General features: G+C 42.8%; 3 protein-coding genes across 5 annotated transcripts; all 3 read left to right on the forward strand.

Moving 5' to 3' along the window:
• Window positions 1-43: 43 nt before the first annotated feature.
• On the forward strand, window positions 44-6,847 carry LOC127008338 (negative elongation factor D-like). 2 transcript variants are annotated; one of them, XM_050880228.1, is made up of 15 exons: window positions 44-191; window positions 760-833; window positions 1,033-1,139; window positions 1,316-1,425; window positions 1,596-1,705; window positions 1,892-1,999; window positions 2,169-2,321; window positions 2,487-2,617; window positions 2,994-3,181; window positions 3,729-3,859; window positions 4,305-4,426; window positions 4,879-5,089; window positions 5,838-5,978; window positions 6,356-6,479; window positions 6,736-6,847. In XM_050880228.1, the coding sequence occupies exons 2-15, from the start codon at window positions 768-770 to the stop codon at window positions 6,765-6,767; spliced, it is 1,734 nt and encodes a 577-aa protein (XP_050736185.1). In that variant the 5' UTR covers window positions 44-191; window positions 760-767; the 3' UTR covers window positions 6,768-6,847. The 2 variants fall into 2 exon arrangements, with proteins under 2 accessions (XP_050736185.1, XP_050736186.1); XM_050880229.1 differs by having other exon boundaries at window positions 61-195; window positions 767-833.
• Window positions 6,848-7,971: 1,124 nt separating this feature from the next.
• On the forward strand, window positions 7,972-19,049 carry LOC127008339 (ran-binding protein 3-like). Of its 2 annotated transcripts, none has more exons than XM_050880230.1 (13): window positions 7,972-8,023; window positions 9,158-9,198; window positions 9,731-9,968; window positions 11,001-11,231; window positions 11,387-11,593; window positions 11,775-12,120; window positions 12,487-12,553; window positions 13,195-13,353; window positions 13,956-14,093; window positions 14,495-14,644; window positions 15,145-15,342; window positions 15,583-15,678; window positions 15,816-19,049. In XM_050880230.1, the coding sequence occupies exons 1-13, from the start codon at window positions 8,005-8,007 to the stop codon at window positions 15,960-15,962; spliced, it is 2,037 nt and encodes a 678-aa protein (XP_050736187.1). In that variant the 5' UTR covers window positions 7,972-8,004; the 3' UTR covers window positions 15,963-19,049. The 2 variants fall into 2 exon arrangements, with proteins under 2 accessions (XP_050736187.1, XP_050736188.1); XM_050880231.1 differs by having other exon boundaries at window positions 13,195-13,341.
• Window positions 19,050-19,920: 871 nt separating this feature from the next.
• On the forward strand, window positions 19,921-24,370 carry LOC127008340 (mitochondrial import inner membrane translocase subunit TIM50-C-like). The gene is made up of 6 exons (XM_050880232.1): window positions 19,921-20,348; window positions 20,681-20,913; window positions 21,318-21,425; window positions 21,820-21,951; window positions 22,353-22,473; window positions 23,281-24,370. Exons 1-6 carry the CDS (start codon window positions 19,946-19,948, stop codon window positions 23,478-23,480), a joined length of 1,197 nt encoding a protein of 398 aa, XP_050736189.1. The 5' UTR covers window positions 19,921-19,945; the 3' UTR covers window positions 23,481-24,370.
• The last annotated feature ends 3,331 nt before the right edge of the window (window positions 24,371-27,701 follow it).

The raw sequence follows: 27,701 nt of genomic DNA on the forward strand, positions 1-27,701 counted from the left end.
GAAAGAAAAACATAAATTAGACGGGACCAAGCAGACGGTGAGACTGTCCATTTTGTTGTTTATGTTTACGTGGGGAGGCGGAGGTGGCGGGCGTCCGTGCTGACCCCGCGACGGAAATTTGAAGGCCGCCACAGCCCTGTAACGCCGCCAGCAACAACCACATTCTCATACTCGTTTGTGAGCACCAGCAGGTAAGTGTTAAAGCATATAAGAAGTGTTGTGTCACGAGCAGCGCAGGAGTGGCGGCGAGGCCCTCAGGAGGTGAGGCAAATATTGTCTCATTATCCTGTGCATCCAAAAAGTCGCTGATTCAAAATTATGTTGATTAGACACTCGTAACTTATTTCTACCTTGTTACTGAAACGCCCAACTGTCATCAGAGTATTCGCAAATCCTGTGCTTGGGTCAGTTGGTGAACGAGTAGCATAACTGTAGGTAAAGGTGAAGTTGGAAGCATATGCTGTAGCAGGGCATGGCCTGGTATTATTCTAGTCCTTGCCCATACTCACCCCTCGCAACCAAAATTGGCTAGGGGACCTTTGAGACTGCGGGGAATGCGGCGGTAAACATGAAATGTGTAGCAAATACATAGTTTTTGAGTTATAGGAGGTGAACATCTGGGTGGGCTGAGTGCCAACTGCCTCGGCTGGGATTTGAACCCAGTCCTGTGGATTCGTAGCAAGACATGCCACCCAACCACTACACCATAAAGGCACGAAACAAGTCTCGTATAATATGGTAATTAATGTCTCTCTTCAGCAAGCAGGATGGAGAGGATGGAGGAGGAGTTTGAGGGGCGCGTGTGGGAGGATGCTCCTGACGCGGAGCCTCTGGTGAGTTCCTGCACCTTTACTCTTTACATGTTATTTATGCCACTTTGATCATTTATCTGAAAATGTGATAAATTACGGAAAACCTTGAAGGATTTGTTTTTGTAGTTTACGATTCCTTTGTGATCTTTGATATACTCCTTTTTTTGCCAAATACATTTTCTGTACATGTTTTTCCTTTCCTCATGTATCTGTCTTGCAGGAGGAAGATGAGGCGCTTAGTCCAGCTGATGTGCAGTCAAACTGTCTGCGTCAGTTCTCCAGCACAGACTTCATCATGGAGCCTGGGATTTTCTCCACTCTCAAAAGGTGCAGGAGAGGGGTGGTTTATACTCCCCAGGTTTTGGTGTTTTCAACACATGAAGACATTTATATAGAAGCTAAGAGCATATGGTGATTTTTGTTAACCTAATGCTCAGTTCTTTCTCTTGGTCATTGAGCTTGTAGAGACAAAATGGATTTTGAAAGCATTACTTTTATTACAGGTATTTCCAAGCTGGAGGGAATCCTGAGCAGGTTATTGAGATGCTGTCAGAAAACTACCAAGCCGTGGCACAAATGGCCAACCTGATGGCGGAGTGGCTCATCCTGGCAGGTGGGTGGGCAGCACGGCACTTATTGTTTTATGGAATGCTGATTATAGGTTTGCTCAACATTATTATCATCTCCGGCATTTGCTGTTCACCATCCAGCAAAGTATGTAGATAGTACCTACTGCAGTACTGTTTCACATAAGTTCTAAGAATTCTTTCTTACCCCTGCCAGGTGCAAGTATAAATGATGTGCAGGCAATGGTAGAAAACCACCTCAAGCAGATGATCCTTAAAACGTTTGACCCCAAGAAGGCAGACACCATCTTCACTGAGGAGGGAGATGTAAGTGATGGGTGAGAAAGGGCATAAGTGAGGCTTGGATAACAGAATCAGCATTTTAGGTAACACTGAAATTTGTGTGATATATTGAGCAATAAATGTAGTCAGCATTAGAGAACAGGAGAGTCATAGAAGAGGACAGGTAATGTAATGAGTACTGCCCCTAACACCCTCCCTCCTTCCCCTCAGGCCCCTGCGTGGCTGACTGAGCTCATAGAACATAGTACATGGCGGTCAGTTGTGTACCAGCTGGCAGAGGAGTTCCCGGAGTGTCTCATGTTGAACTTCACCATCAAGGTATTGTGTTGTGGAGTTTGTAATTTTCCTTGTCTTCTATTGAACCTTGTCATTCTTCTCATTCACTTATTTTTGTTTTGTTTCATTCACTTTCCTTTTAATTTTTTCTGTTTTTCATTCATTTAGTTCTTTCATTCATATTCACTAATGCTCATGTTCTCTCATACAGCTGATTTCAGACGCAGGGTTCCAGGGTGAGATCACAAGCATATCCACGGCAGCGCAGCAGATTGAGGTGTTCTCCCGCATCCTCAAGACCTCTACCGCTAACTTCCTTCAGTCTCCCGAGGACTCTAGACACAAAGCAGTGGTGGAGTTTGCTGTAAGTCCTCTCCTATTCACTCTTCCTCTTTCCTTTTTTACAGTACAGGAAACAGACCAAAGGGAAAACAAAATCATACAAGATAGATAAATGCTCATAAGATTGGCTAAGAGGAAAAGAGGTGACAGTGGTGCTCATTGTGATGGTTTTTGTGCCTCTCTGCAGAAAATGGTGTGTCATGGGCAGCACACCTACATCTACGCCCAGGTGATGCTGCAGATTTTGTCTCAGGAGGCGAAGGGCGGCAACAACATCCGACGCCTGCAGCAGGAAATCACCAAGTATGCCATTACCAGGTGAGTTTCCTTAGTGGTGGTGTTGGTGATGGAAATTAACTTTAAAGTATTTTTTAAGATGAAGACAAAAGCCAAAAGTAATATAAGTCTCAACATGCCTCAACCTAAGCATCAACAACCTCTTTTACAGCCACTTTTAATTCTCTTCTTTTACTGGCACAGCATTTAGTGGGCTGGTTTTTTTTTTTGTTTTTTTTTTGAGCTTCTTCGGTTACTATAAAAAAACTTGTTCCCATATGAATCCTGATTTCTAGTTAACAAGCTGAGTGGGAAGAAGTTTCAGGGATGTATTAAGTTACTATAAAGATTAAAATGACCTTTGTTTGTATATCCTCAAAGTGGAGATTGTAAATAAATCTCCTTGCTCTTTCGACAGTGGCCTGAATGTGACACCAATCCAGCTGGCCTTGAATGGTGCCATGGCCCACCCCAGAGCGGCCCAAGCCCTGGCTCCCATGCTGGCCCGTAATGCCTTGAACCCAGCGGACATCACCATGCTCTTCAAACTGTACAGCAGCCCCGACCCTCCCCCAGTAGACCTCATCCGCATTCCACAGCTCCTAGGTGAGGCGGGCACTTGCTTGGGTGTATAGCTTTGTTTGCGTGGGAGTTGTATTAGGCTGTGAACTTGTTGTGCTGTGATGTTTGGTTGGGGAGGTGGAGAGGTGGTAGTGAGATGTGCATGGGTGTATGTGTATGTTTAGAAAATGGCTGGCTCCATTTCACTCTTCTTTTGATTATATTTATATTTTGGGATGCTTTAGCTAGTTTGCCCTTACTTTCTACATATATTTTACTGTATTATTTTTTATGTTTTTAATGTTTCACCCCCTAAAAATAAGATGTTGAAGAGGCACACAGCTCAGAGTGAGTCAAGTGTTTGTAAAGTCTTTCCGTGGGAGAGTGAAACTTTTTTTTTGATACTATATTATTTTTTTTTTTTTGTTTTTTCCAAAAAAAATAAAATGAGATGATGGCATACAGTTAAGAGTGAGTCAAGTGTTCGTTAAGTTTCAATCTATCCTCTATTCGTCTGCATAGAGTGTGAAACTTTCTGATACAACCCGACGTCCACATTAGCTCCACACCTCATTATTTTTTCCTTCCTTAGAGCTGCTCATTGACGCCCTCTTCAAGCCGGGCAGCAAAGTTAATCAGGAACACAAGACCAAGTACTTCTACCTCCTCGGATACAGCGCCAGTGTGTACGAGACCCCAAAGAAAGGAAACAGACCCCGACAGGTGAGAGGAGAGAGGAATAGGTACATCTTTCATTCAGTATAACAATAATAAACAGTGTAAGCAGTAAGTAAAAGTGCAACCTTGTCATATTGTAAAAGTTTTCAGTGTTCTTTGATGTAATGCTAGAAAGGTATCATGTATGTGTGTATTTGAGAGACTAAGAGAGTAGCATATTTCAGTCTATGGTCTTTTATTTTATAACTGTAACTGTGTGTGTGTGTGTGTGTGTGTGTGTGTGTGTGTGTGTGTGTGAGAATGATAGAGTGGCAGATTTCAGTCTTTTATTTTTATTTTTATTTTACGTCAAGGGCAACAAAAGAGTGGAAAAAAAAAAAAAAAAGCCCGCTACTCGCTGCTTCCATAAAAGACAAAAGTGAAGAGTAGGCAAAAGAGAGGTCAATTTCGGATGAAGAGGTGTCTTGATACATTCTTCTTGTGTCCCCAGGTGAACAGAGACGACCTCAAACCCACACAGCAAGCCATTGAGAAGGTTCACACCATCTGCCAGGGCGGGAAGTCTGCCATGGAGCTCATCGCCGAAATCAACACCCTATACCAATGCATCAGGTGGGCCGTCCTTGTTCTTAGCTGTCCCCTCTCTCTCTCTAATTTTCTTTTTGGTTATACTTTTTGTTCTTGTGGTCCCATTTTTTTCTTTTTCTGCTCCCATAATGTAACTGTCTATTTTCCTATTCATGTCTATTTTCTTTTTCTACTTTCATTCATCTTCTCTTTTCTCTTCTCTCTCTTCTTGCTCATATTTTTCTTCTTCCTTTTATACTCCCTTTGTGTTTTCCTCCTCCAACAATTTTTTTTTTTTTTTTTTTTTTTTTTACTCCTCATGTACCTCTTTTCCTCCTCCTCCTCCTCCTCCACTTGCTTTTCCACCACCCCCCCCCTTTTTTTTTTTTTTTTTTTTTTTTTTTTTTTTTCACTTGTTCCTCTGCTATATGTTTAAGGTTCTCTTGCTCCAACCCTCCTTCTCTGTCTCTCTGTATTAACTTTACCTACTTCCCCAGGTTCCCAGCAGTGAGTGTGGGTCTGGTACGCTGGATTGAGTGTGTAGTGAAGGAGCCAAGTTACTTTAAGCTCTGCACCGAGTCCACACCAACCCACTTAGCACTGCTGGATGAGGTCGTGTCCATCCATCCGCTCCTCCACAGTCGCGTCCTCAGCCTTCTGGTGGAGTTGTTTGAGTCAGAATTTCAGGACTTGGAGATTCTGGTGCAGGTGAGTTCAGAGTGCTGGTGTTTAACTGGGGAACTGAAGGAATGAAGAAGTTAAACAGAGAAACTGAGGGGATATTATCTTTGGATTGCAATTATTTACTGGATGAAAGAGATGAAGCTAGGTGAAATGACATAAAACTAGATGAAAAATGGATAATGGAGGAGAATAGTAAATGAGAGTGGGGTTCCTCAAAGAATATAGTGAAATGAAAAGTTTGGTAAAATAAAATATACATGCTTCATTTTGTATGTTTGAAGCAAGATGACCACTTTGTTTGACATGAACACACAAGACAATAGTTCTTAACCCCTTGACTGTGGATTTCCTACAAGAAGACATCACCAAGTGATAGGAATGGAACAAAAAGTGGCTGCTACAAGTCAATGAAGAAAAATGTGAAGTCATGCACCATGGGAGGGAAAATCCAGCATACCAATACCACATGGGAAACACTCCACTATTCACCACAGAGGCAGAGAAAGATCTGGGACTATATGTTACCAGGCTACCAGTGAAAGACAAATCCGTGCCAATCGCAGCAGACGGGTTAAAGACTAAAATAACTTCCTATGCTTTCTTCCTCCATAACAACAAAACCAAGAGATAGTGCAGTACCTAACTTTGTGGTACACACACACACACACACACACACACACACACACACACACACACACACACAGCTCAAATCCCTTATACTGCAACTATGTAAATACAATTGAGTGACTATTTCTTTTTGCGTTCCTCACAGCTTGAGTTAAGGAAGATGCTGCTGGACCGTATGGTGAACCTCCTGAGTCGTGGCTGTGTCCTGCCCGTCATGGAGTACATTAAGGGCTGCTCCACCAAGGGTGACACAGACATCTCCCTCATCCGTTATTTTGTGCGGGAGGTATGTGTGTGTGTGTATGAAGTTGACCCGAAATTGACCTCTGTTTTGGCCACTCTTCACTTTTATCTTCTGTTATAGCTGCCTTGCTTGTGTTGCTTTAAGATCTGTCCAAGGCATGCATCAGATGTCTTAATATTTCTCCCTAGTTGGTATTATAAGACACTTTTGCTTCTCACATCAGCTATTTCTAAAGGTCAAAGAGGGGGTCAGTCAGGTTCTAATGAGTGTTTCCTTAAGTCAGACTAGCACCAGAGTCATAAAACTACTCCTGGAAATGCCCACAACTCCTACGAAAGCCTTGTCAAATAGGTGTTCTTGGGCACCAAAATGTTTAGTAATACGGCCTCCTATGTAAACCCGTCATTTCCATCCTGCAGGTGCTCGAGATTGTGGCGCCGCCGTACACCGTGGAGTTCGTGCAGCTCTTCCTCCCGCTGGTTGAGAATGACGACATCACCGGCTCCATGAACACCGATAGTGACCTGGTGACTGAGTTCATAGGTGAGAGAACTACGGCCAGGAACAAGTCATGGCTTTTACTTTTCTTTACTTATTTATTCCTTTATTTACTCCACTTCCATATTTTTTCTAGGATTGGAACATGGGTACGATATGATACTAGAGAACAGTGATATGAAGATTGCTAAGTTTATTTTGTAGATTATAGATGAATTTAGAAGGATAGGTTGGTTTTGTGTGTATATGTGTTGTCATTCTTGTCTGTACTACTACATATATATTTTTTCCTTCTTTTCAGCTCACTGCAAGACCAACTATTATGTCATGTAAGTGTGTGTGTGTGTGTGATTGTCAGTACCTGCAAGAAATATAAATATGTATGTTTGGAATAAATTTAAATATTTGTATCAGAGCCGAATTTCCTTACCATACACACTGATAAGGATGCCAATGAGATAACATGAGAATCCTTTGTGAAATATATATGAAAGTCAAGATGAAGAAAAGAAAAAAGATGAAAAAGAAACAGCTGATGATATTGATTGATTGATAGTTTATTGTTGCAAGTAGATAAAATATGAACCCTTTGTAAAATATATAAGAAAATCAAGGTGAAGGAGATGAAAAAGGTGAAAAGAAACAGACTCAAAAAGCTACATATTATTACTTAGGAGGTTGAATGGAATTGTACATGTTTGGTATGCTATAAATCCACCTCCTTGACATATGAAATAAATAAAGTTAATACAGTATATATTTTCCACCCATAAAATGCTGACCAACTCATTTTTAGCATGCATTTTTGTTGATTTTTTATATATTTTTTCCTTGAACTGTCTCCCGTATGCAGTAAAAAAAAAAAAAAGCCCCTACCCATAGATTTATCAATGAAGAAATTAATAAATAGATAGAATAAGAACGAAGATTGAGCTTGCTATCCCTCCCTCAAGCAATATATAAAGAACTATAATGGTGTAGGAGTAGCTTAAGTAAAGGAATAAAGTCAGAAAAACACAAATTAACTCAGAAAATGGTTCCAGGAATGACTTTTTAGCTTTGTAGGCCTATCTAGGAGTAAAATGTAAAATAAAAAAGTTTCATGTTTCCTAACTAGACTATATATGAGCAAAAGATTATTTTTTGTTGTATCTAAAAGAGGGTAAAATTTGTTCATTGCAGTCTTATAGTGTAGTTATAGCTTAATTAGTCAGGTTAGGCTATATACGTTTTGTGGGCCTATCTTATCTAGGAGTAAAATGTAAAATAATAAAGTTTTCTATTTCCTACCAGGCTATATATATGAGCAAGGATTTTTTTCACACACTTTAGTCAGGGTTTAGTCAATGGCTGGGTTATATACGTTTTGTAGGCCTATGAATCAGTAAAATGTAAAATAATAAAGTTTCCTATTTTCTACCAGGCTATATATATGAGCAAAAGATTATTTTTTTCCGTATCTAAAAGGGGATAAAAATTCTTCATTGTCGTCTTATAGTGTAGTTATAGGTTTTTCTTTCACACACGAATCGCTTATTGTTTTCAAGTGACGTCACATCCGCGGAGAGAAATGGCGGATTCTCGTTTGGGTGAGGAACATTATTTTCGTTCTCCGCCGCGCCACGCTCGACTCCCGTTATTTCCTGTAGCTGAGAGTAGGAACATTTTAACTCCTCATCAAGCTCTATTTATAAACCTCTGAAAAACTAATAGGGAGCCATGAATAAGAGTGAGAGGCGGTGATGTAGGTGACAGTGGTTGGCGTTGGGTGTGTTGGAGGCGGGTACTCATGGGAGGTGATGGCGGGGTGGGGACTCAATTTAAGGCAGTGGTCGGGCGGGGACTTAGTTAGGGTAGTGGCGGGGCGGGAACTTAGTTAAGGTAATGGGTGGGGACTGGAGGCTGCGGCGGGGCGGGTACCAAGGGGAGGTGATGGCGGGGCGGGGACTTAGTTAGTGTAGTGGAGGGGTGGGGACTTAGTTAATGTAGTGTAGGGGCGGGGGACTCATTTGAGGCCGTGGTGGGGCGGGGACTTAGTTAAGGTAATGGGTGGGGACTGGAAGGGGACAGTCTGTGGAGGCTGCGATGGGGCAAGTACCCAGGGGAGGAAATGTAAGGGCAGGGAGTTAGTTAAAGCAGTGGTGGGCCGGGGGTTGAGTAGAGGGAGCGATGGGAAAGTAACGGTGGGGGCAGTGGCGGGGTGGGACACCCTAATGGTCATCTCCTGAGGCCAGCCCCCCACCAGTAGGGCGTCCGCTTACTGGCCCCATCTTCATTCAGCAGGTTTAACCCCCATTGAACCTCTGGTATTATTACAACTGCAGTAGGTTACTCTGTGTGGGGGCGGTGGACTCCTAAGCCGACCATGTTGAACATCACCTAAACTAAGACAAGACAAGAAGCAGCGATAGGTTACTGTCTGTTAGGTTACAGTGGGGTGGATAGGAATTAGAAGAGTATTAATGTAAACCCCTATACGAGTTGAGTTATGAAATAAATTATTTTAAAAACAATGGTAAACCAAGTAAATTAATTTGAAGCAAGAGAAACTCGCAAATAAAAATAGTTTCTTCATTGAATTAGTAGTATGACCTAAACCGTAAATTTATCAAAGCTCTTTGGTGGAGGCTGCGGCGTCTCAATCCCTAGAAGTCAGCAGCAGGGTGTGTCTTTAGTAGAAGTGCATAGGTCCCAGGCTAATGATGTGATCTTGCTTTCCATAGGTCTGGCCTCACAATCCACCATGCAGCCTGACAGACACAAGGTGAGGTCTAACCCATGGTAGTGTTAGCTTTGAACCAATAAACGTCATTTTAATTTTCTCTTTTTAACATTTTAATATTTTAGTGACTTTTGACAGATTCACTAGCTCTTTTAGTGAACAAAGTGTATTACTGATACATTTTTCCATTTTGCATTAAGAAAGATATCTCTAGAATATACATTTAATTGTATTTAACACAATTATATTTAATTATTATTCAGAATTGACTGGTTAAAGTGATTTTGCCTTTTTATCTTCTTTATAATGGTGATATTTGTACAACTGTGAGTTGTTGCTTAACTGCAGTTGTTATAGATTTGACATGCAGTCTTTGGTAAGGTGTCTGTCTCCTGAATTTCTTTTTCACATGGTAATATTTTTGTATGTTGGGATATATTTGTGTTCCTCGAGGAGAGACAGTTATGTTTATTACCTTTCCCTTCCTCCCCACCTCAACAAGCACCCTGTATTTGTGGTATCATGATGTTATACCTTAATCAGTCAATCTAACCAAGCCTTGTTGTCATTGCAGGAGGGTGGTGAAGGTAACCCGGGCAAGGAGGGAGACATGTCACCCGTAGTCCCCCCTGTCTCCTCATCTGCCTCCTCTGTCTCCACCACCACATCCTCTTCCTCCTCTTCCTCCTCCTCCTCCTCCTCCTCTGCCTGTGCCACTACTACTGCCACCACCACCAGCAAATCCTCCACTTCCTCCTCCTCCCCATCCTTTTCCTCCTCAACATTCAGTACAAGCAGAGGATCCCATTTGAGTAAGTAGATTTTGTTACTCTTATTATTATTATTATTATCATATATTTTATCATTATATTTATTGATATTCTTATTCATTTTTTTCTCCTTCATTTTCTTCTTTTCCTTTTTTTCTTCTTTTTCTTCATCTTTTCCTTTTTCTTCTCATTGTCTTTTCCATTACCTTCTTCATCTTATTCTTTTCCTTCTTCATCTTCATCTTCTTTTCCTTCCTCTTCTTTTTCTTATTATTATTCCTCTTCTATATACCTCAATACCATCTTAGTGGACTAGAGCCTCCAAGTTCTTTTTCTGCCAAGTTGTTTGACGAGGGAGCGTTGGGGTGGCAGGTTGTTGTGATGTAACTGTAAGGCGACACCTCAAAGATGGGGACAAGTGAGTAACTCTAGACAGGGCCAGGAACCTGTACAGCAGCCAATGTTTATTCTGCTGAAGGTCTTGCTGCAGGTTACTAGAGTGTGGCTGGGAGTTACTCTTGTGGGTACGAGCTGCTTTTTTATTTTAGTGCCTACTTATGTAGCTCTTCATTCTTTTTAGTGTATTTATTTTATTTTTATTTTTTATGGATGTGTTTTCATTTAGCTGCAATGTTTTCTTTGTGACATCATGCAGTTCATATTGTTTTGTCTTCATAACTACATTCATCTAGTTTCTTTAGATTATATTTGCTTCTTGACATTTCTTGATGCTATCCCACATCACAATATGTCCTTTGTCTGTATTTTAGACATTGATTTTTATTAGCATCCATTAATTTCCCCTTGGTTTCCTTTATTGCTAACAAACAGAGTCTGCAGTTGCATTAAATGTATTTTATTTGAGTGTATACCTGTGTGTGTGTGTGTGTGTGTGTGTGTGTGTGTGTGTGTGTGTGTGTGTGTATGTATGTATAGATGATGTTACAGGATTAGGAATTAAGGAAGCGTGTCAAAGGGGAGAATGTGACAGGTCTCGAGGCCTGACACCCACCAGCCCTCAGCTGTCTCTTAGTATTCTTTCCCTTCACACTTTCTCCCTTCTTGTTCTCCCAGGTGATGTGAGTAGCAACAGCAGCACCATTGACAGCAGTACTGTGAGCAGCCACAGCAGGGTGTCATCAGCAATAGGTGGATCAAGTGGTGGTGTGGCTGCCAGCCTATCCAGCCCAGGCATGGGGAACCCCTTTGCCCGAGCCACACTCCAAGGCACTTGGGGCTCCACGGAATCGTGTGAGCAGCGTCCCATCCTGGCCCCGTCCAGGCTCTCCTCCCAAACAGACTCAGGTACGCCTACAAGGCTTTCTAAACACTGTCCAGCAGACTTGTATACTTTTTTTCATTGTTTTATTACTGTATTTCTTCATTCATTTTAAAATCATTTACATCAAATTTTCTTGCAGTAGTATTTGACCCCTAAACATTTCCTGTCTCCCTGGCAGGCCCCAAAGGCACCTCCAGCGGGATACTGCGACCCCCCTCACTGGGAGCCACTGGGAGGATTGCAGGTCCTGTCAGGCCAGCAGCTGGTGGCCCCTTCTTCCCCACCCCAACCCTCACAGTCACAGGCTCGTCCCCACCACAGACCGCCAAGTCTGAATTTAAGCTGAAGCCATCAGTGCTTGGTCCTCCAAATCCTTTTGCAAAATGTGAGTAAATGGCATAATATGTTCTCTTATTTTTTATCTTAATGTACCCAGTGGGGTGTGAAAGTTTAGTTGATAATTTATAGGGTTTATGGACTCTATTGCTGTATCTTGACTCTCACAAAGTAGTACTGTTGAGCCTTTATAAGAAGATGATAATGCTAACATTTATGTTGCACAATAGCTGTGCCTGAAAGCCCAGGGGAGAAAGCTGAGACTGTAAAGGAATCCAGCACCAAAGTGTTGGACAGCAGCACCAAGCAGGAAGAAGCCACACCTACAGTCACCAGCAGCCAGTGCCAAGTGTCATCTTCAACCCCACAAGTTACCACCACACCCTCCAGGGAGGAGGCTCAAGGAGCAAGGGCAGCCACACCTGCCAAGGACACCAAGACCCCCACAAGGACCACAGAGAATGCTAGCAGTAACAGCAGTAATAGCAACAGCACTGGCAACAACAGCATCTCCAACTCCACCAGTAGCTCCAGAAACATGTTCCTGCCGTTGTCCCGCTCTGACAATGGTGACAGGTGAGTGGCAGACCTCCTGCACCTGTATTGTGTGTTCCGGGTTCTGGGGATGTCGTGCAGCTGAGGGATGATGGCACAGTGGAGAGAGCATTTACATTTTATTAATCAAATGGAGATTATAACATTTGAATAGCAGTGTAAATTGTTTTATTGCAAATATTTTTAATTTGCTGTGATACTCAAAGACATTTCCGAGTCTTTATGTTATTTTAATTCATGTCTAGTGGATCATATTACATACAGCTAATCTGTCTTTTTATTCACCCATATCCCAGATGTTCTAATCCCTCCTCATCATAAACATTGGCCCTCAGGGAAGTTAGAAAATTAAAACATCCTATCATTTACTTCTAATTTTTCTTGCAGCACCTCCAGCCCCACCCTTGGCAACAGCAGTTTCATCTTTGGCCAGAATTTACACTCAAAAGTGTCTGTGAGTATCTTCAAGATTGATTTGAAATGTAATTATGGCAGGAATTACTCATACATGTTTAGAAAATGTGAGTGTGTAGAAAGTATTCGGTAAAAAAAAAGCAAGTTCAAGTTCAAGTACTGTTCCTTACTCCCCTCTTTACCTCCATGCTCACACTTCTTCCTTTCTCCAATGCAATTACTGCCTGTCTGCCCTTCACTGCTCTTTCCCTCACCTCTCCACCGTTGCCAGATTATCGTACCCAGAGCATCATATTTACCAGTTTCCAACCCATAACTATTGCCAAGGAACACCAATAATCAACCATTTTAACGATAGGTATATATGAAGCCAGTTATTTGGTGTCGGAAATTGGTAAACAAGAGAGGCTGAGAACAACAATCTGGCGACGTTGCACCTCACCTTCCTTGCTTACATAAAAGTATCTCCTACCTCACCTTCCTTGCTTACATAAAAGTATCTCCTACCTCACCTTCCTTGCTTACATAAAAGTATCTCCTACCTCACCTTCCTTGCTTACATAAAAGTATCTCCTACCTCACCTTCCTTGCTTACATAAAAGTATCTCCTACCTCACCTTCCTTGCTTACATAAAAGTATCTCCTTAGAAGGTCTGAATGGAATGTCTTTGTGCCCCTCAGAGTGGCGGTGGGGTGACCAGCAGTGGGGGAGGTGGTGGTGGTGGTAGTGGTGGCTGGGGCCTGGCGACGGATGCAACGGCTCCCACCACCAATGGGGAGAAGCCCACCGGCAACCTGTTCTCCGAGGCGGCCTCCGAGGTCTCCAGGGTCAGTAATTACGTACGATGACTTCCAATGGTTTGTTTGATTTCCGTTTCATCAAAGATTTTATACATTCTGTCTGTGTATCCTTATATAACATAGATATTTGCATATTCTTTTATTCATCAAACTATCTATCAGTGTAACTATATATCTGCTAGTCTGTCACTGTCTACCCATCCATCTATATATAGTAGGATTTATTTGTTTATTTATTTTTACAACAAAGGAGATGGCTCAAGGGCAACAAAAAGAATGTAGAAAAAAAAGCCACTACTCGCCACTCCCATAATAGACAAAAGTAAGAGAGGTCATTTTGATCTTGCCAATAACAGCTTCCCAAATCAAGTTTTTGACAATAATGGGAAGTTAGACTACTATATACCAATTTTCCCCAATAATGCTATGATTCTTCTCATGGCAAAATATAGTAGCATTCAGTAGAGCATTAATTGATTGAATGAAGAAGCTGAGCGAATTAGGTGGCAAGAATGTAGGTCGCGTAATGTCTACCATATCAGGAGTAACTTATATAAGGTCCTTTTGTTCATGGTTAGGTTGAAATCAAACTAGAGTAAAATGTAGCTTCAGGCCCTCACCAGGAACCTTTTGTGTTTTAGCGGTCCGAGGGTGCATCAGGCGGGGGGGTGGCCGCAGCGATGGCGACGGGGGCAGCGGCAGCAGCAGCAGCAGCCACCACCAACGGCCAGCCACACACGGGGAACCTCTTCTCGGACGCTGCCTCGGAAATTTCTAGGGTACGTTATCTTGCACCTCTTTCTTTTTTTATCTCTTTTTAACAGTAAAGGAAACAACTCAAGGGCAACAAAAAGATAGTGAAGACAAAAAAAGCCTACTAATCATTGCTACTATAAAAGAGAAAAGTAATAGAATGGCCAAAAAAGTAAAAGAGTGGTTTAACTAATTGCTAGTCTGTGTGTCCATCCATCCATCTATTCATTAGTATAAAGGAATTCAGGTTTACAAGTTTACGTCTATTCTGTAAGTTCGCAGATTCATAGCTAGGTGCACTAACCACTACACCACAGAGGCACTATTTTTTATGGGGTCTTATTTAATAATTAACTTAAGTATATGAGTTGGAAATATTTTGTAATTTGTCGAATGTATGTTTGATCAACGTGTAATTTATTGGCAGCCGGGGGAGGAGCAGCAAGCATGGGGCAGCGGACAGCAGTCTCTGGCGGAGTCTTCACGCGAGCTGACGGAAAAGGAGAAGAACCAGAAGCGGAAGTTTGACGAGGTGGAAGTGATCACCGGAGAGGAGAATGAGTCCAATGTTCTACAGGTGAGCCGAGAGGGTGTGAGGGATGGTGATGTCTGTCTGGAAACTTCAGTCATTCTATTTTATGTCCTCTGTACACTTTGCTTCGTCTCATTCTTACCATTTCTCTCACGTTTCACCTACGAGCCTCAAGATGCTTCACCCCTCCCGTTACTCAGCCTTTCATTCTTACTATTCATCTTACGTTCCACCTGAGAGACGCAAGATCCTTCACCCTTTCCTTTACTCAGCCCTTCATATTTACCATTCATCTTACGTTCCACCTGAAAGCCCCAAGATACTTCACCCCTTCCTTTACTCAGCCCTTCATCCTTACCATTCATTTTACGTTCCACCTGAGAGATGCAAGATTTTTCACCCTTTCCTCTACTTGACCCATAATCCTTTGAGCTCTGACCTTCATTCTTACCTCACATTCCACAAGAGAGCCTCGAGATCTTTTTGCCCTTTCCACTACTCTGCTGTTAATCCTCTGAATGCTAATCTTCCTTCTTCTCCACCAGATGAATTGCAAGTTGTATGCATGGGTGAGTGGCTGGTGGCAGGAGCGAGGGCGAGGCATCCTGCGACTCAACGACTGGGACGCGGGAGGCCAGCAGAGTGGGATGGAAGCGGCAGGTGGCGGTGGGGGTGGGAAGGAGATCCGCTCCCGCCTGGTGATTCGTACGCAGGGCACACTCACCGTCATGCTCAACACTAAGGTCAGTTGTGAAGGGAATATTTTGTTTAGTTGATTGCTCTATTGGGCATGAGGAGTAAGCTCTGTCGGGAAGACGTTGAATTAGTCCCACAGGTCAGGTTGATTGTTGGATACCTTTTAATTAGTTGCAAGGAAAGAAGGTTGTACAAAAGCTATACTCAAGTGACTACTGACAGAAAACTCTTGTAGGATTAAAGCTGTAATAAATAAGAAGGGTTCCTAAGGTGTGGTGTGCTTGCAGGTTTGGGCCGAGATGTCCGTGGAGAGAGCCAGCAACAAAAGTGTTCGATTTACCGCACTGGATGCAGATGGACAACCCAAAATCTTCCTAGCTATGGTGTGTTATGAATGTCAGCTCTGATCATAGATGTGTCATGCTTTCATGTATATTTATTGTCCAATTCTTAGTCCTTTATTTGTTGCCCACTTATTATACTGAGAGAATTGTACAATAATTGTGGACTCTGATTGCAGGGGAGTCCTAAGGATGTGGACCTGTTGCACAACTCACTAGAGTGGCGTGTGGCAGCCTCTCGTGCCCACACACACGAGGAGGCTGCATCTGAGGGTACTAAGAGGGCCAAGACAGAGGGCAAGACATCCCCGGCTGTACCCTTGTAGAGTGTTGGCTGCTGCCTGGCCAAGCTGGGAAATGTGGAGAAGAGGACAGACTTCCTTGAACAAGTAACAAGAGATCACAGAAGACCAGTGTGTGTTGTGATTCTAAACTTTACGTGCAAAGTTGCTTGCACCCTTGCAGGAAAACACACGTGTACATGAGGACATAAAACACACACACTCACTCATATTTTCATGCATATTTCATCTCTTGTCCGATGAACTCATAAGTTTTATGTTAATTTCCACATACCTGTATTTAAGTGTTGGCCTGAAGACAAATGCTTTGTGTGTCATGGGCTCAAGGGGAAGGAGGCCACCCCCAGCCTTTCCCCAGCACTCCCCACTGAGGGCTGTCTGAAGGCTACACATGCATATGAATATCAAGATTACAGACCAGTTAGTCACTTTATGGGTCTTTAATTTTTATTCTACTCAATAACTCTGTATAAAGAAAGAATGTCTGGGATACCGTGTGCGGCGTGTGTAAGGAAATGTTATTACCAAGCATCTTCAGGATGACGGCAAATATTTTTCTAAGCAAATCTCTCTCTTCCTCACACACACACACACACACACACACACACACACACACACACACACACACACACACATATAAATGAGGGCTACAACAAAATGTGAGGAGTTAGATTTGCAGAATAATATTTTAAACAGGACCACTGCATTCAAATAACATATTTTGGAAATAAAATAAAAAATAATAAATGTGCAAAAGAAGCAGAGAGAAAGTTAAGAAAGCAACAGGTGAGAATGACAATAGAGTGGCAGTACAGGGTATCCTTATTCCTAAAAACAAACAAACTAATGAATAGTTTTGGAAAGACCTGCTGAATACTGTATTTATGCCCAGTACTCTGGATGAAGTTGCAGCATCCGTCATACAATCAAAATACACATGCAGGATCATCAGTGACTTCTTGTTGGAAGAAGCAGAAGCAATTTTGAGAAAGTACAAAGAGTGGAAACAAATCATACCAAAGTTTTAAAAAGTTCAATACAAAGAAAGATTAGAAATGAATAGATAGAGGTGGAGAGAGATATTCAGTTATGATTTTTTGAGTTAATAAGTAACTGGAAGTTTCGGATAGATATCTCCCAATGAAGGTCAGTAGGAAAGCAAGGAGAGGAATACAAATAGCTGCAAATATGCAGCAAGGGTGTAAACAGGTTGAACTGTCGTATTAGAAGTCTTGACGGTGGAAATTGTTTGGTAAGAGAAATAACGGGAGCTTAAAGATGTGTGCGATAGAAGCAGAAAATAAGGCAGAACAGCATGCTTACCTCAAATGATGTATGCTACAACCAGGTAGATATAACCAGGAATACACACACATTGACACACACATGCACATATACATTTACACACCACTCTTTGATGCAGTGGATAACAACCTTGCCTGTTGCTTGGCAGGCTGAGTTTTTTGCTTTGCTCAGGCCACAAAGAGGTTTTTCATTGACAGGAGCAGTTGCTATCCCTCTTTAAGCAAGGGGGATTGGGTGTGTGAGGTTCCACCAATCCCCGTAGATCAAGCTGTGAGCTCCAAGCTTTTTATGGGAGGGTACTGGCTGGCCATCATGAGCCCAGCATGTGATCAGACCTAGGGTGAACTACACACATACATCTGTGTATATGCAGTCTGCACTTTATTTATTTTTTAAGGGACCCAGAGTACACTCATTTCTCTTGGAAAATTACCTTATCACAGTACTGCTCAAGCCCTGTCAAGAAGAGTGAGAGTAAACACAAACTTGTGGAAGGATGTGTTGCTTGGGAGCTGGAGACCGAGTTGTGGCTGGTACAGCTTTGTGAAGGTGTGGTGCTGAAGTACCTTGTGGTTGGTGCCACCGACCATCCCCAGCCTTGCTGATCATTTACCTTTATTCACCTCAGCCTATCACCCTGAACACAAGCTCATCTTTTCCTGCGACATGCTTGACCGTACACTGATAAAGTACGCTGATGTAATATAAAAACATTCAGCATCCTGGACGTGATGATGGAGATTGATGTGTGTTTTCAGTTGCTGTTTGGCAGAAGCATGCAAACCAAGTGAGTTGAATGTTGACTGCTGCAGTTATTCCCATTAAGAGGCCATATTCACTAACATGTACTTTAGTGGTCTGGTTGGTTATTGCACAACTGATTGCTTCCTTCTGCTGCTGACAGTTTCTCCTGCATATAATTATTATTATGCACATTGCTTTGCATCATGTTTTTCCTTTGTGTAAGGACTCGCTTAGCCTCTCATAGCCCATCACTAACCACTAGTCCTTCCATTAATGTTGAGAGGGATATCATAAAAAATCATTTGCATATCATTGATAAATGTGTTCTCTACAAACTAGTTTGGGGGTCTTCCTTTCGCATAATGTAAGATAAAACACTAAATGCAGAGTGTGTTGGAGCTAAGCATGAAGTTAATATGTACATGATACAGAAGCCCAGGCATCACATGTGACATGTGAAGGGCACACAGCATATCCACACCCCGTCTATGCAGCAAACAAATTGTGATGGACCCGGTGATGGTGTAAAATATATATATATATATATATATATATATATATATATATATATATATATATATATATATATATATATATATATATATATATATATATATATATATATATACTTGTGTGTATGTCTGTGTGTGTACTTAAGTATCTATGGTTGCATTTTAAAAGGAACCTTTTCAAAGTGTGTGTGTGTGTGTGTGTGTGTGTGTGTGTGTGTGTGTGTGTGTACCATAAGAGAGTAGAAACCTCAATGCTGAACATAATGCATGCTGAATGCTGTTTATATTCACGAGACACAATCAAGTGTTGGATGCTGGGTTGGGAAAACTCACACTGTACAGTTTGCTCAGAGTAACGGAGCGGCAGTGCTGGGACACTGTACAAAGTGGGCATGGCTGTGCCCAAACCTGGAACTAGGAGACAGCCACTTAAGTCTGGACCAAGTGACTATTAATTCATTGCTGGAAAATAATGGGCCCATTGTTTGGTCATATTGACCTTGGAAACAGGATTACATATGTGCAAAGAATAAAGGCAATTTTCACAATACCTTGACTATGCTTACAACAATCCAATATTTAACTTAGGAAAGAGAGACAGCAAATTTGGGAAGCGACTTGTACAAACTTGAAGCTCCTGTATAAGGTGACTGGTGAGGCTACCCAGTGGGCTGAGGTTCTGGTGAAGGTGATGCTCATCCTTGTTTATGCTCTAACCATCTGTAACAGTGAAGCTGCAGTCTGCATTTTGCAAAGAGCAAGTTAAATTAATTCCAAAGAACAAGGTTACTTCAGCACAATATATCTACAACAATATAGTGGCATACGATGGCAAGCTCTCTGGACGTCAAATGAGTCTTGGGGTTTAGTATTGTGGATATTTTGTTAAAATTAGTATTTTGTCATGTCGCCCTTCAATTGATCACCATCTGCAGTCGTTTGGGCATGAATTCAGCAAGGTTGGTGAAGTAGGTGGGGTACATGGTTATCCATTTAGTGTCTTCAGTGCCTCCTGATCGTTGATGTTGCTTGGTCGAATGGTTGTGTCTCTTGAACCTTCTTTTTCAACTAAGCTCATCCTACGTTGTTATGGCGGGATGGCAAGTGAAATCTTTACGTGAATTATTCGTGTATTTTTTTTTTTAGCCGCATAAGTGTGAAGATTTTTTTTGCTGGCACTTTATATGCATATGTATATACATGTATCTATGGCAAGTCCTTGCAATGTGGTTAGAGGTGGACAGAGGTTACATGATCGAAGCTTGCCAATCTACTGACCCGAGGATAAAACCTAGTTACTACTATTACAGATCAATGTAGGGCAAGGAAAATAAACTGAAATGCACTGTTACATATGAAGAGAGGACATACAAAACAAGCATTTAATAAATTACATAATAAACCCCAAACCTAGGCCTTGCGCCCCAGCCCCAGACCGCCGAGGCAATGTTTACGTCGCGCGGCGCCCCCAGCCTCAGCATGGCCTCGCTGCGCTGCGCCCACTTACTCTTCAGGAGGAATGTGCTGTCAGTGAGGACTTTAAAAATATCACAAAACACATTATGGACGCTAAGTGGGCGGGGGTGGGCGGCGCGGGTGGGGGCGTGCACAGCTCAACACAGCCTCCTGAGACACGCCAGCAGCAGTAAGCCGCCGCGGCCCAGCCTGGCGGAGGAGCTGCTGGCGGCCAAGGTGCCGCCCGGCCAGGACCAGCAGGAGGCACAGCAGGAGCAGCCCGGCGAGAAGAGCGAGCAGGAGCGGGAGAAGACCTTCAGAACCCTCAAGTATTCCTTCCTGGCCTTCGGCGTTATGATGACCGGCATGGGGGGCTTCCTCATATGGTCTTGGGGTGAGTTCGGCGAGGACACACACACACACACACACACACACACACACACACACACACACAAACAAAACATTAGCTGGTAGGCAATGTTTTGTATTTATCCAGAATTATAGCCAACACTTATGACTGGCATTTTTTGTGATAGACTGTTATGGGCATCTCTACAGAAGTTCACCCGCCTTACTGCAAAGGACGCCTGAGTTTTCTTTCTCCTGTTTTCCAAAAGTTGTATATAATCTCTTTAATATTTTCTGCCTCTTCCTTGGTTTCAAAGCCAAATAAAACATTTCCTATGATTTGATTGTTGTTCTTTTGTTGACTTCACATCATTTCAGGAGCCCCAAACGTCGACGAGGCAGGTAACATTATCCAGGATGAGTTCTCCAACATGATGTTACCGCAGCAGTACCTTTATCGCACCTGGAAGGGTATGCACGACGTCAACAAGATGATCCAGGAGCCATCTCGGGAGAAGCTGTTGCCGGACCCAGTGAAGGAGCCGTACTTCCAGCCGCCATACACCTTGGTCATGGAGCTGCGGGACGTGCTGGTGCACCCAGAGTGGACAGTAGGTTCAGCTCTAGCTCAGCAGGGCTGGAATTGTACAGATGGTTTTGGCAAGCTATCTTGATGAAGGGCAGAATAATATTCAGTGTCTCGCATCCCATTTTTTTTTTTTACTCTACCTTAGGATTTGTCACGATATAGTTTTGTAAGATTCATTCCCGTAACTTTCATTTTAGGATAATTTTGGAGGAGTAAAAGGAAATTTTAGTGTGGTGAAAAAATTATTGAAGGTTTTGCACTAATAAATTAAGTAATTGTCAGCCTAATTTCCCATAGCATGTGTTGGAAGAATTGTGCACAGAAAGGACTTTATACATGGCTACTCATAAATGTAATTTCAAAGTTTGATAGGTGAGCATGATGATGATCTCCATGCATGAGTAACACCATGTTGTCTTTTCCTAGTATGAGACTGGCTGGAGATTCAAGAAGCGACCTGGAGTAGAGTTTTTGCTTCACCACTGCGCTCCACCACTCTTCGAGATAGTTATTTACACCAATGAACAGGGCTTCGTAAGTATACAACCCTGGCTCCTTAACCCGGTAGCAGCGACGGGCCAAATTTGTGGCTTTACTGTGTAGCAGCGACGGGCCAAATTTGTGGCATGATATAAACCCCCCAAAATAGATGATGCATAAACTGATCACAAATGCTTTGATATATGTTATGAAATGGTTTGTGTGAGTGATAATTTTTTCTCATTTTTCTTGCTTAGAGGGACCATTAAGAAATATGATCCCCGCTGCTACCGGGTTAATATTCACTCCATAACCCTTCTTCCCATGAGCAGTGATTACCAAAGTTGCTGTGTCATGTAGAAGTATTTAATTTCAGTTCAGTGCAATTTGGTCTTTTTATGGTTGATTGTTCTCCCTTCTCTTCACTGCCTTGCATCATTTTTTATAGACGGCGTATCCTCTCATCGACCACCTGGACCCCAACAATTACATCTGGTACCGCCTCTTCAGGGACTCAACGCGCTATGTGGAAGGGAAACACATGAAGGACCTCAGCTGTCTTAACAGGGATTTGAATAAGGTGAGCTGCTTCAATTTTGTGTTCAACTTTTTATTTATTTTATTTTATTCATCTTTTTTTTTTTGTGTGTGTGTGTGTGTTGTTTCTCTTATATGATTTAATCTTAAACTGAAATAATTGTACATTTGAAAGCTTAGGAATTTACATATATAGTGATTTGGTGTCTTGCATACATACTGGGACTAGGTACGGCTCTCATTCATTATACTCATTGAAAATTATTGTATACTTCTATGTAGATTATTTTCAAGTGATTAAACGCATCGTCAACATAGTAAGTATTGTACATTTGAGGCAATGGACAGTAATAGTTGGAAGCATACCATTGACCGTCTAACCTCACAAGAGTTGAATATCTGACATTAAACAGATGATAATGATGTTGTTTGTGTTCCTTACAGGTGATCTTCGTGGACTGGGATAGTGATGCTGTCTCCTGCACCCGCAACCACCTCAAGATCAAACGCTGGGACGGCAATATGGAGGACCAGTCACTGCTTGAGCTCGGCTTCATGCTGCGCAGTGAGTGTTATACTGTTAAGTAGTGTGACAGTAAATATGTTATAGTCAAACCATTTCAAATAGTCCGTTTGGGCGTTCAATTCCGCCGGTCCTTTCCTCCCCTCTGCTCTGCCACACAGTCCAAATTCTGTACCTTCCTCACATATGTTAGCTATAGTAACATATGAAAGGAAAAAATAGGTGTTGGGACTGTGCGGCAGAGCAGAGGGGAGGAAAGGACCTGCAGAATCAAACGCCCAGATGAACTAATTGAAAAGGTTTGACTATAGTTGCTCTAGTGTCTTAGTGATCACCCTTGAGACCATGTGGTTAACCTTTGAGCATTTTGGGGAGTTGGGGTCTAGTCTGGTTAGTTGGCAAGAAATGAAGCAAAACTAGCTCAATCAAACCAAAATTGACCTTGTCTTTTGGCCTCTCGCACCGACTTTTTTTTGTCGGGACAGCTCTTAGGAGGCTTTATTGGTTTTTCTTTTTGCTGCCCTTGAGCTGCTTCCATTGCTGTAAAAAAAAAAAAAAAAAAATAGCATTCTTGAATAATTTCACTTCAAGAATTATGTGTTTACTAGAAATAATTTCACATTCCTTTGTAGCATGCAAGTAGTCACATGGAAATACATAGCAGTTACTTTAGTAGTCACTGATTTGCGTGGATTCTCCAAAACTGATGAAGGCGGCAGGAAAATGTGTCTCTGTTTTAACTCCTAGTTTATTGGATCGGGAATGACATGAAACTAGTGTCCATTAGGCAGGCACATTGAGACAACACAGGGAGATTTTGTATCAATGCCTTGTTTTCCTCCCTGACAGCCATCGCAGAGTCTGAGGTTAGCGATGTACGAGAAGTGATAGACTATTATCGGACTTTTGACGACCCGCTGGCTGCCTTCCGGGAGAATCAGCGCAAAGCCCACGAGCAGGAGATGGTCCTCACCCAGAAGGCAGAAGAAGAGCGACAACAGAAATCCTTTGCAAGCAGCTGGACATCCTCGTTCTTGCGTAGACGCTAGTGCTCTTGCATCATTACATTCTTAGTGGTGGCCATGGGTGGTATCCAGACATGGCTTTGCTTCCAGACTATAGTGACAGTGGAGTAGCTAAGAGGACTGCAGTGAGGATGGAAACAGTGCTGGAAATCCAACCAGTCAGTGTGGGTTTACCATGACAGCAGAAATTTGGGGAAGTTGAGGTGGCCTGACGGTAGAAAAGATGAACTGTACAGAAAGAGGTACCACAAAAAGTTAAATTGTCAGTATCCTCCTTGTGTTTGTGGGCTTACTAAGATGGGTAGAAGAAAGAGGGAATTAAGGGAAGTTGATGCTGCCTGACTATATAAAAAAGATGAGCTGCACAGGAAGAGGTACCACCACTAAAGGTCAAAGTGTCAGTACCAGCCTCAAGTTTAAGAAATGTATAATGGTGCAAAGAAATTAACAGTTTTATGTGGTGCAGTATTTCATAATATTATCAACCAATGCAAGGGAGAAGGATCCCATGTAGACAGTGTGAAAATGGAGCACAAGTACCCCAGGGAAGTTTTTGTCCCCTTGCTCATCTGGTATTGGCTTCAAGGTGTTTTCAATCCTCCATGTCTCAGTGTTACATTTCAGCAAGCAGTGATTCTTTCTCTTTACTGTACATAAATAGTGAGTTTCTTCGGCTGGTTCAGTTGGGTTTGCTCATCCACGAACGTCCTCCTTGTGTAGTGGACTTGATTGAACTGGCCTGTGTGGTGTGCCTTCCTCAGGCCTCGAGAGTTGCCTCGGAAACGGGGTGCTCAAGCAAGGAAGGAAAGGGAAGGAGGGAAACGTACACAACCGCTCTCCTATTGTGATTCCCTCTTTTCCTCGCACCATCTTCATAATAATGTTTATTGTTTGTAAATAAACATGTAATTTATTTTTATTTGTTAATGTCCTGTGATGTGATAGATCTTATTCTTTTTTTCTGTCCCAAGAGCTGGAAACAAGACTATATTGGCGATATTTATGTGTGTTAGACTTAGAGGAAATGTTACTAATGCTTGAGGAGAGAGAGAGAGACACACACACACACACACACACACACACACACACACACACACACACACACACACACACACACAACCAGATTATGAGACAATGAAGACAAGGTGAAGGTCAAGATTATCGCATTGATATTCGAGAACAAAAAACGGTTCCCACAAACCTAATCCTCTCCCCATCCCCCCTTAACCCCCCACACCCCTTCCTCCCCAACATCACACCTGCTCTACCCCCCCCCCCCAATCACCCTTCCCCTTCCCTATCATTACCTACCCCTCCCCCACTTTCTTGCACCTCCTCCTCCTCCTCCTCCTCCCTTTTTTACCTGAGATTTGCAGGTAATGGAGCCAATGTCTGTATTTTCCTCACCTTTGCACTGCTTTCCCCTTTCTACTCTCACTCCCATGGCTTTTTTTCTCTCTCTCTCTCTCTCTCTCTGATATGACCCCCTCCTTGTTTTATCTTGTTACTCCACTTCCCTTCCTCTCCCCTCCCCTCTATCTCCCCTCCCCTCTCCCTCCCCTTCCTTAGCGTGGGAAGTACTAATTGTTGAAGGTTCATAATGTTAACCTATTAGGGGGGTGAGGGAAGGGAGGGGGAGGGGGAGAGTATGTGACCTTGAGGTGAAGGGGTGATCCACGCTCCTCCCCCTTCCCTTACCTCCTCTACCCTCCTCCTCCTACTCCTCCAACATCCTCCCTCATTCCTTCAACTCCATATGACCCCCTCTCCCACCTTAGTGCAACCCCCTTCCTCCTCCTCCCTTGTTTTCTTCCTCAATCCTCCTCCTCCTCCTTCTTCTACCCCCTTCCTCCTCCTCCTCTTCCTCCTCCTCAGTGTGTGTTGAGCTGTGGTTACCGGCGGCCCTTCGGCGTCTAGAGTGTAGTGTACCCACGGAGTGTATCTACAGTGTTCTATATAGTGTTGTTACCTGTTGTTGTTGTTGTTGTCTGTTTATCCTCTTCTCTCCCCTTCTCTCCTTTAATTCCTGTTTTTTTTCTTTTCTTTCTTCCCTTTCTTTCTTTGTTTCTCTCTTTCTCTTCATTTTTATTTCACTTCTTTCTATTTCTCCTTTCTCCCCTTCCTCTCTTTCCTTCCTTCCTGTTTCTTCTCTTCCTTTCTGTTTCCTCCCCTTCCCTTCCTTTCTGCTTCCTTCCCTTCCCTTCCTTTCTGCTTCCTTCCCTTCCCTTCCTTTCTGCTTCCTTCCCTTCCCTTCCTTTCTGCTTCCTTCCCTTCCCTTCCTTTCTGCTTCCTTCCCTTCCCTTCCTTTCTGCTTCCTTCCCTTCCCTTCCTTTCTGCTTTCCTTCCCTTCCCTTCCTTTCTACTTCCTTCCCTTCCCTTCCTTTCTGCTTCCCTTTCCTTCCCTTCTGATATTCTTCTTCCCTTCCTTTCTGCTTCCTTCCCTTCCCTTCCTTTCTGCTTTCCTTCCCTTCCCTTCCTTTCTACTTCCTTCCCTTCCCTTCCTTTCTGCTTCCTTCCCTTCCCTTCCTTTCTGTATCCTCCCCTTCCCTTCCTTTCTGCTTCCCTTTCCTTCCCTTCTGATATTCTTCTTCCCTTCCTTTCTGTTTCCTTCCCTTCCCTTCCTTTTGCTTCCTTCCCTTCCCCCCTTCTTGTTCTCCTCTTCATTCCGCTTCTTCCATGTGGAGTTGTGCTTTACTTCTCTTCCTTCCTTCCTTGTTACTCTTTTTCCCTTTCCCTAAACGCCCATTCATTCCCTGTTTTCTAATATGTCCCCTTTCTTTAACCATTTCCATCCCTCATCCCTCTTCCCCTTATATAATCCCCAGTTCTAAGTCTTCCAACCTAATTCTCATCCTCTTCCTCCTTCCTTCCCCTTCGAGCGATTTTCTGTCCCCATCTGTAGCAAAATTTGTATTGGCCATTTATTTCTTGAAGTGGGGGTGAGGGGGGGCAGTTCCTTGATCAATGTTTTTCTTTTCTTCCTCTTTCTTCTATACTGTCGTTCTCTCCTTCCTCTCTCCCTCCTTTTCCCCCTCTCCTCTTTCCTCTCCTTTTCTTTCAGACCATTTGTTAACCTTTTAATAGTCTCCCCTTCGTATCTCTATTCTCTTTCTTCCTTTACTCCCAGGCCACTCTCTCTCTCTCTCTCTCTCTCTCTCTCTCTCTCTCTCTCTGTGCGATAATAGAACAGGAAATTAAAATGCACGAAAGAAAACGTAGACAAGGAAGACGATGATGAGGGAGGTGATATGGACGGGGAGGACTTGATAGAGGAAGGAAGGGTAAAGGTCGAGAAAGGAGGGGGAGGGGAAGAAGAGAGGAACACGTAACATCTATATGTGAAGAAGGGAAAAAAGGAAGGGAAACAAGATGGACCAACACGCAAGGGAAACCACATGATGAGAGACCTTTTTTTTTTGTCTTCATGGGCGTAGGGAAGCGATTATATACAATTACACCCGTTTTTCCCCTCTCTAAACACACACACACACACATACGGGGAAACATGTGCCCTTTTTTACTGGTTTTGTCTGTTCCTCACTGTGATAAAGTAGGCTATTATAGGGTTCTTGTGTAGGCGTTTCTCATTGTGGTAAGAGTATATAGGTTAGGTTCTTGTGTGGTATTCGTTCTTTATCATGGCAGGAGCTAGGCTAGGCTCTACAGGTTCTGCAATAGGCTATTATAGGGTTCTGGTGTGGGCGTTTCTTATTGTGGCAAGAGTAGGTATAGGTTATAGTTCTTGTGTAGGTAGTATTTTTCGTTCTTTATCATGGCAGGAGTCTAGGCTATATATAGGTTCTGCAGGAGTAGGCTATATAGGGTTCTGGTGTAGTGTTTCTCATTGTGGCAGGAGTAGGTTAGGTTCTTGTCTTGTGCAGTATTCGTCCCTTATCATGGCAGGAGAAGGTTAGGTTCTGCTGAAGTAGCCGAGGTTCTTCTGCAGTAGGTTAGGTTCTTGTTAATACGAGGTTCAAGTCTTTATGTATTCGTCTCCTATTGTTGCAGGAGTAAGTTAAGTTCTGCAAGAGTCAGGCGTGCATAAGAATGTATTATATGGTGCTAAAAGTGTAAACGCAGCATATCCACGTTCTTATCTGGCCCATCAGGTAATCATTCAGTTCTTGCCCTTGAAATACACTCAAGAACCTCACGTCACATCCAAGGAGTATCTCAAGGCTTTTGCTTACCTCCTCGAGTGATTGCATGGATACTGGACAGGTATGTAATGGATGTATGTTAATC

Source organism: Eriocheir sinensis, chromosome 37, assembly GCF_024679095.1.
Source record: "Eriocheir sinensis breed Jianghai 21 chromosome 37, ASM2467909v1, whole genome shotgun sequence".
In the NCBI taxonomy this organism is placed as follows: Eukaryota; Metazoa; Arthropoda; class Malacostraca; order Decapoda; family Varunidae; genus Eriocheir; species Eriocheir sinensis.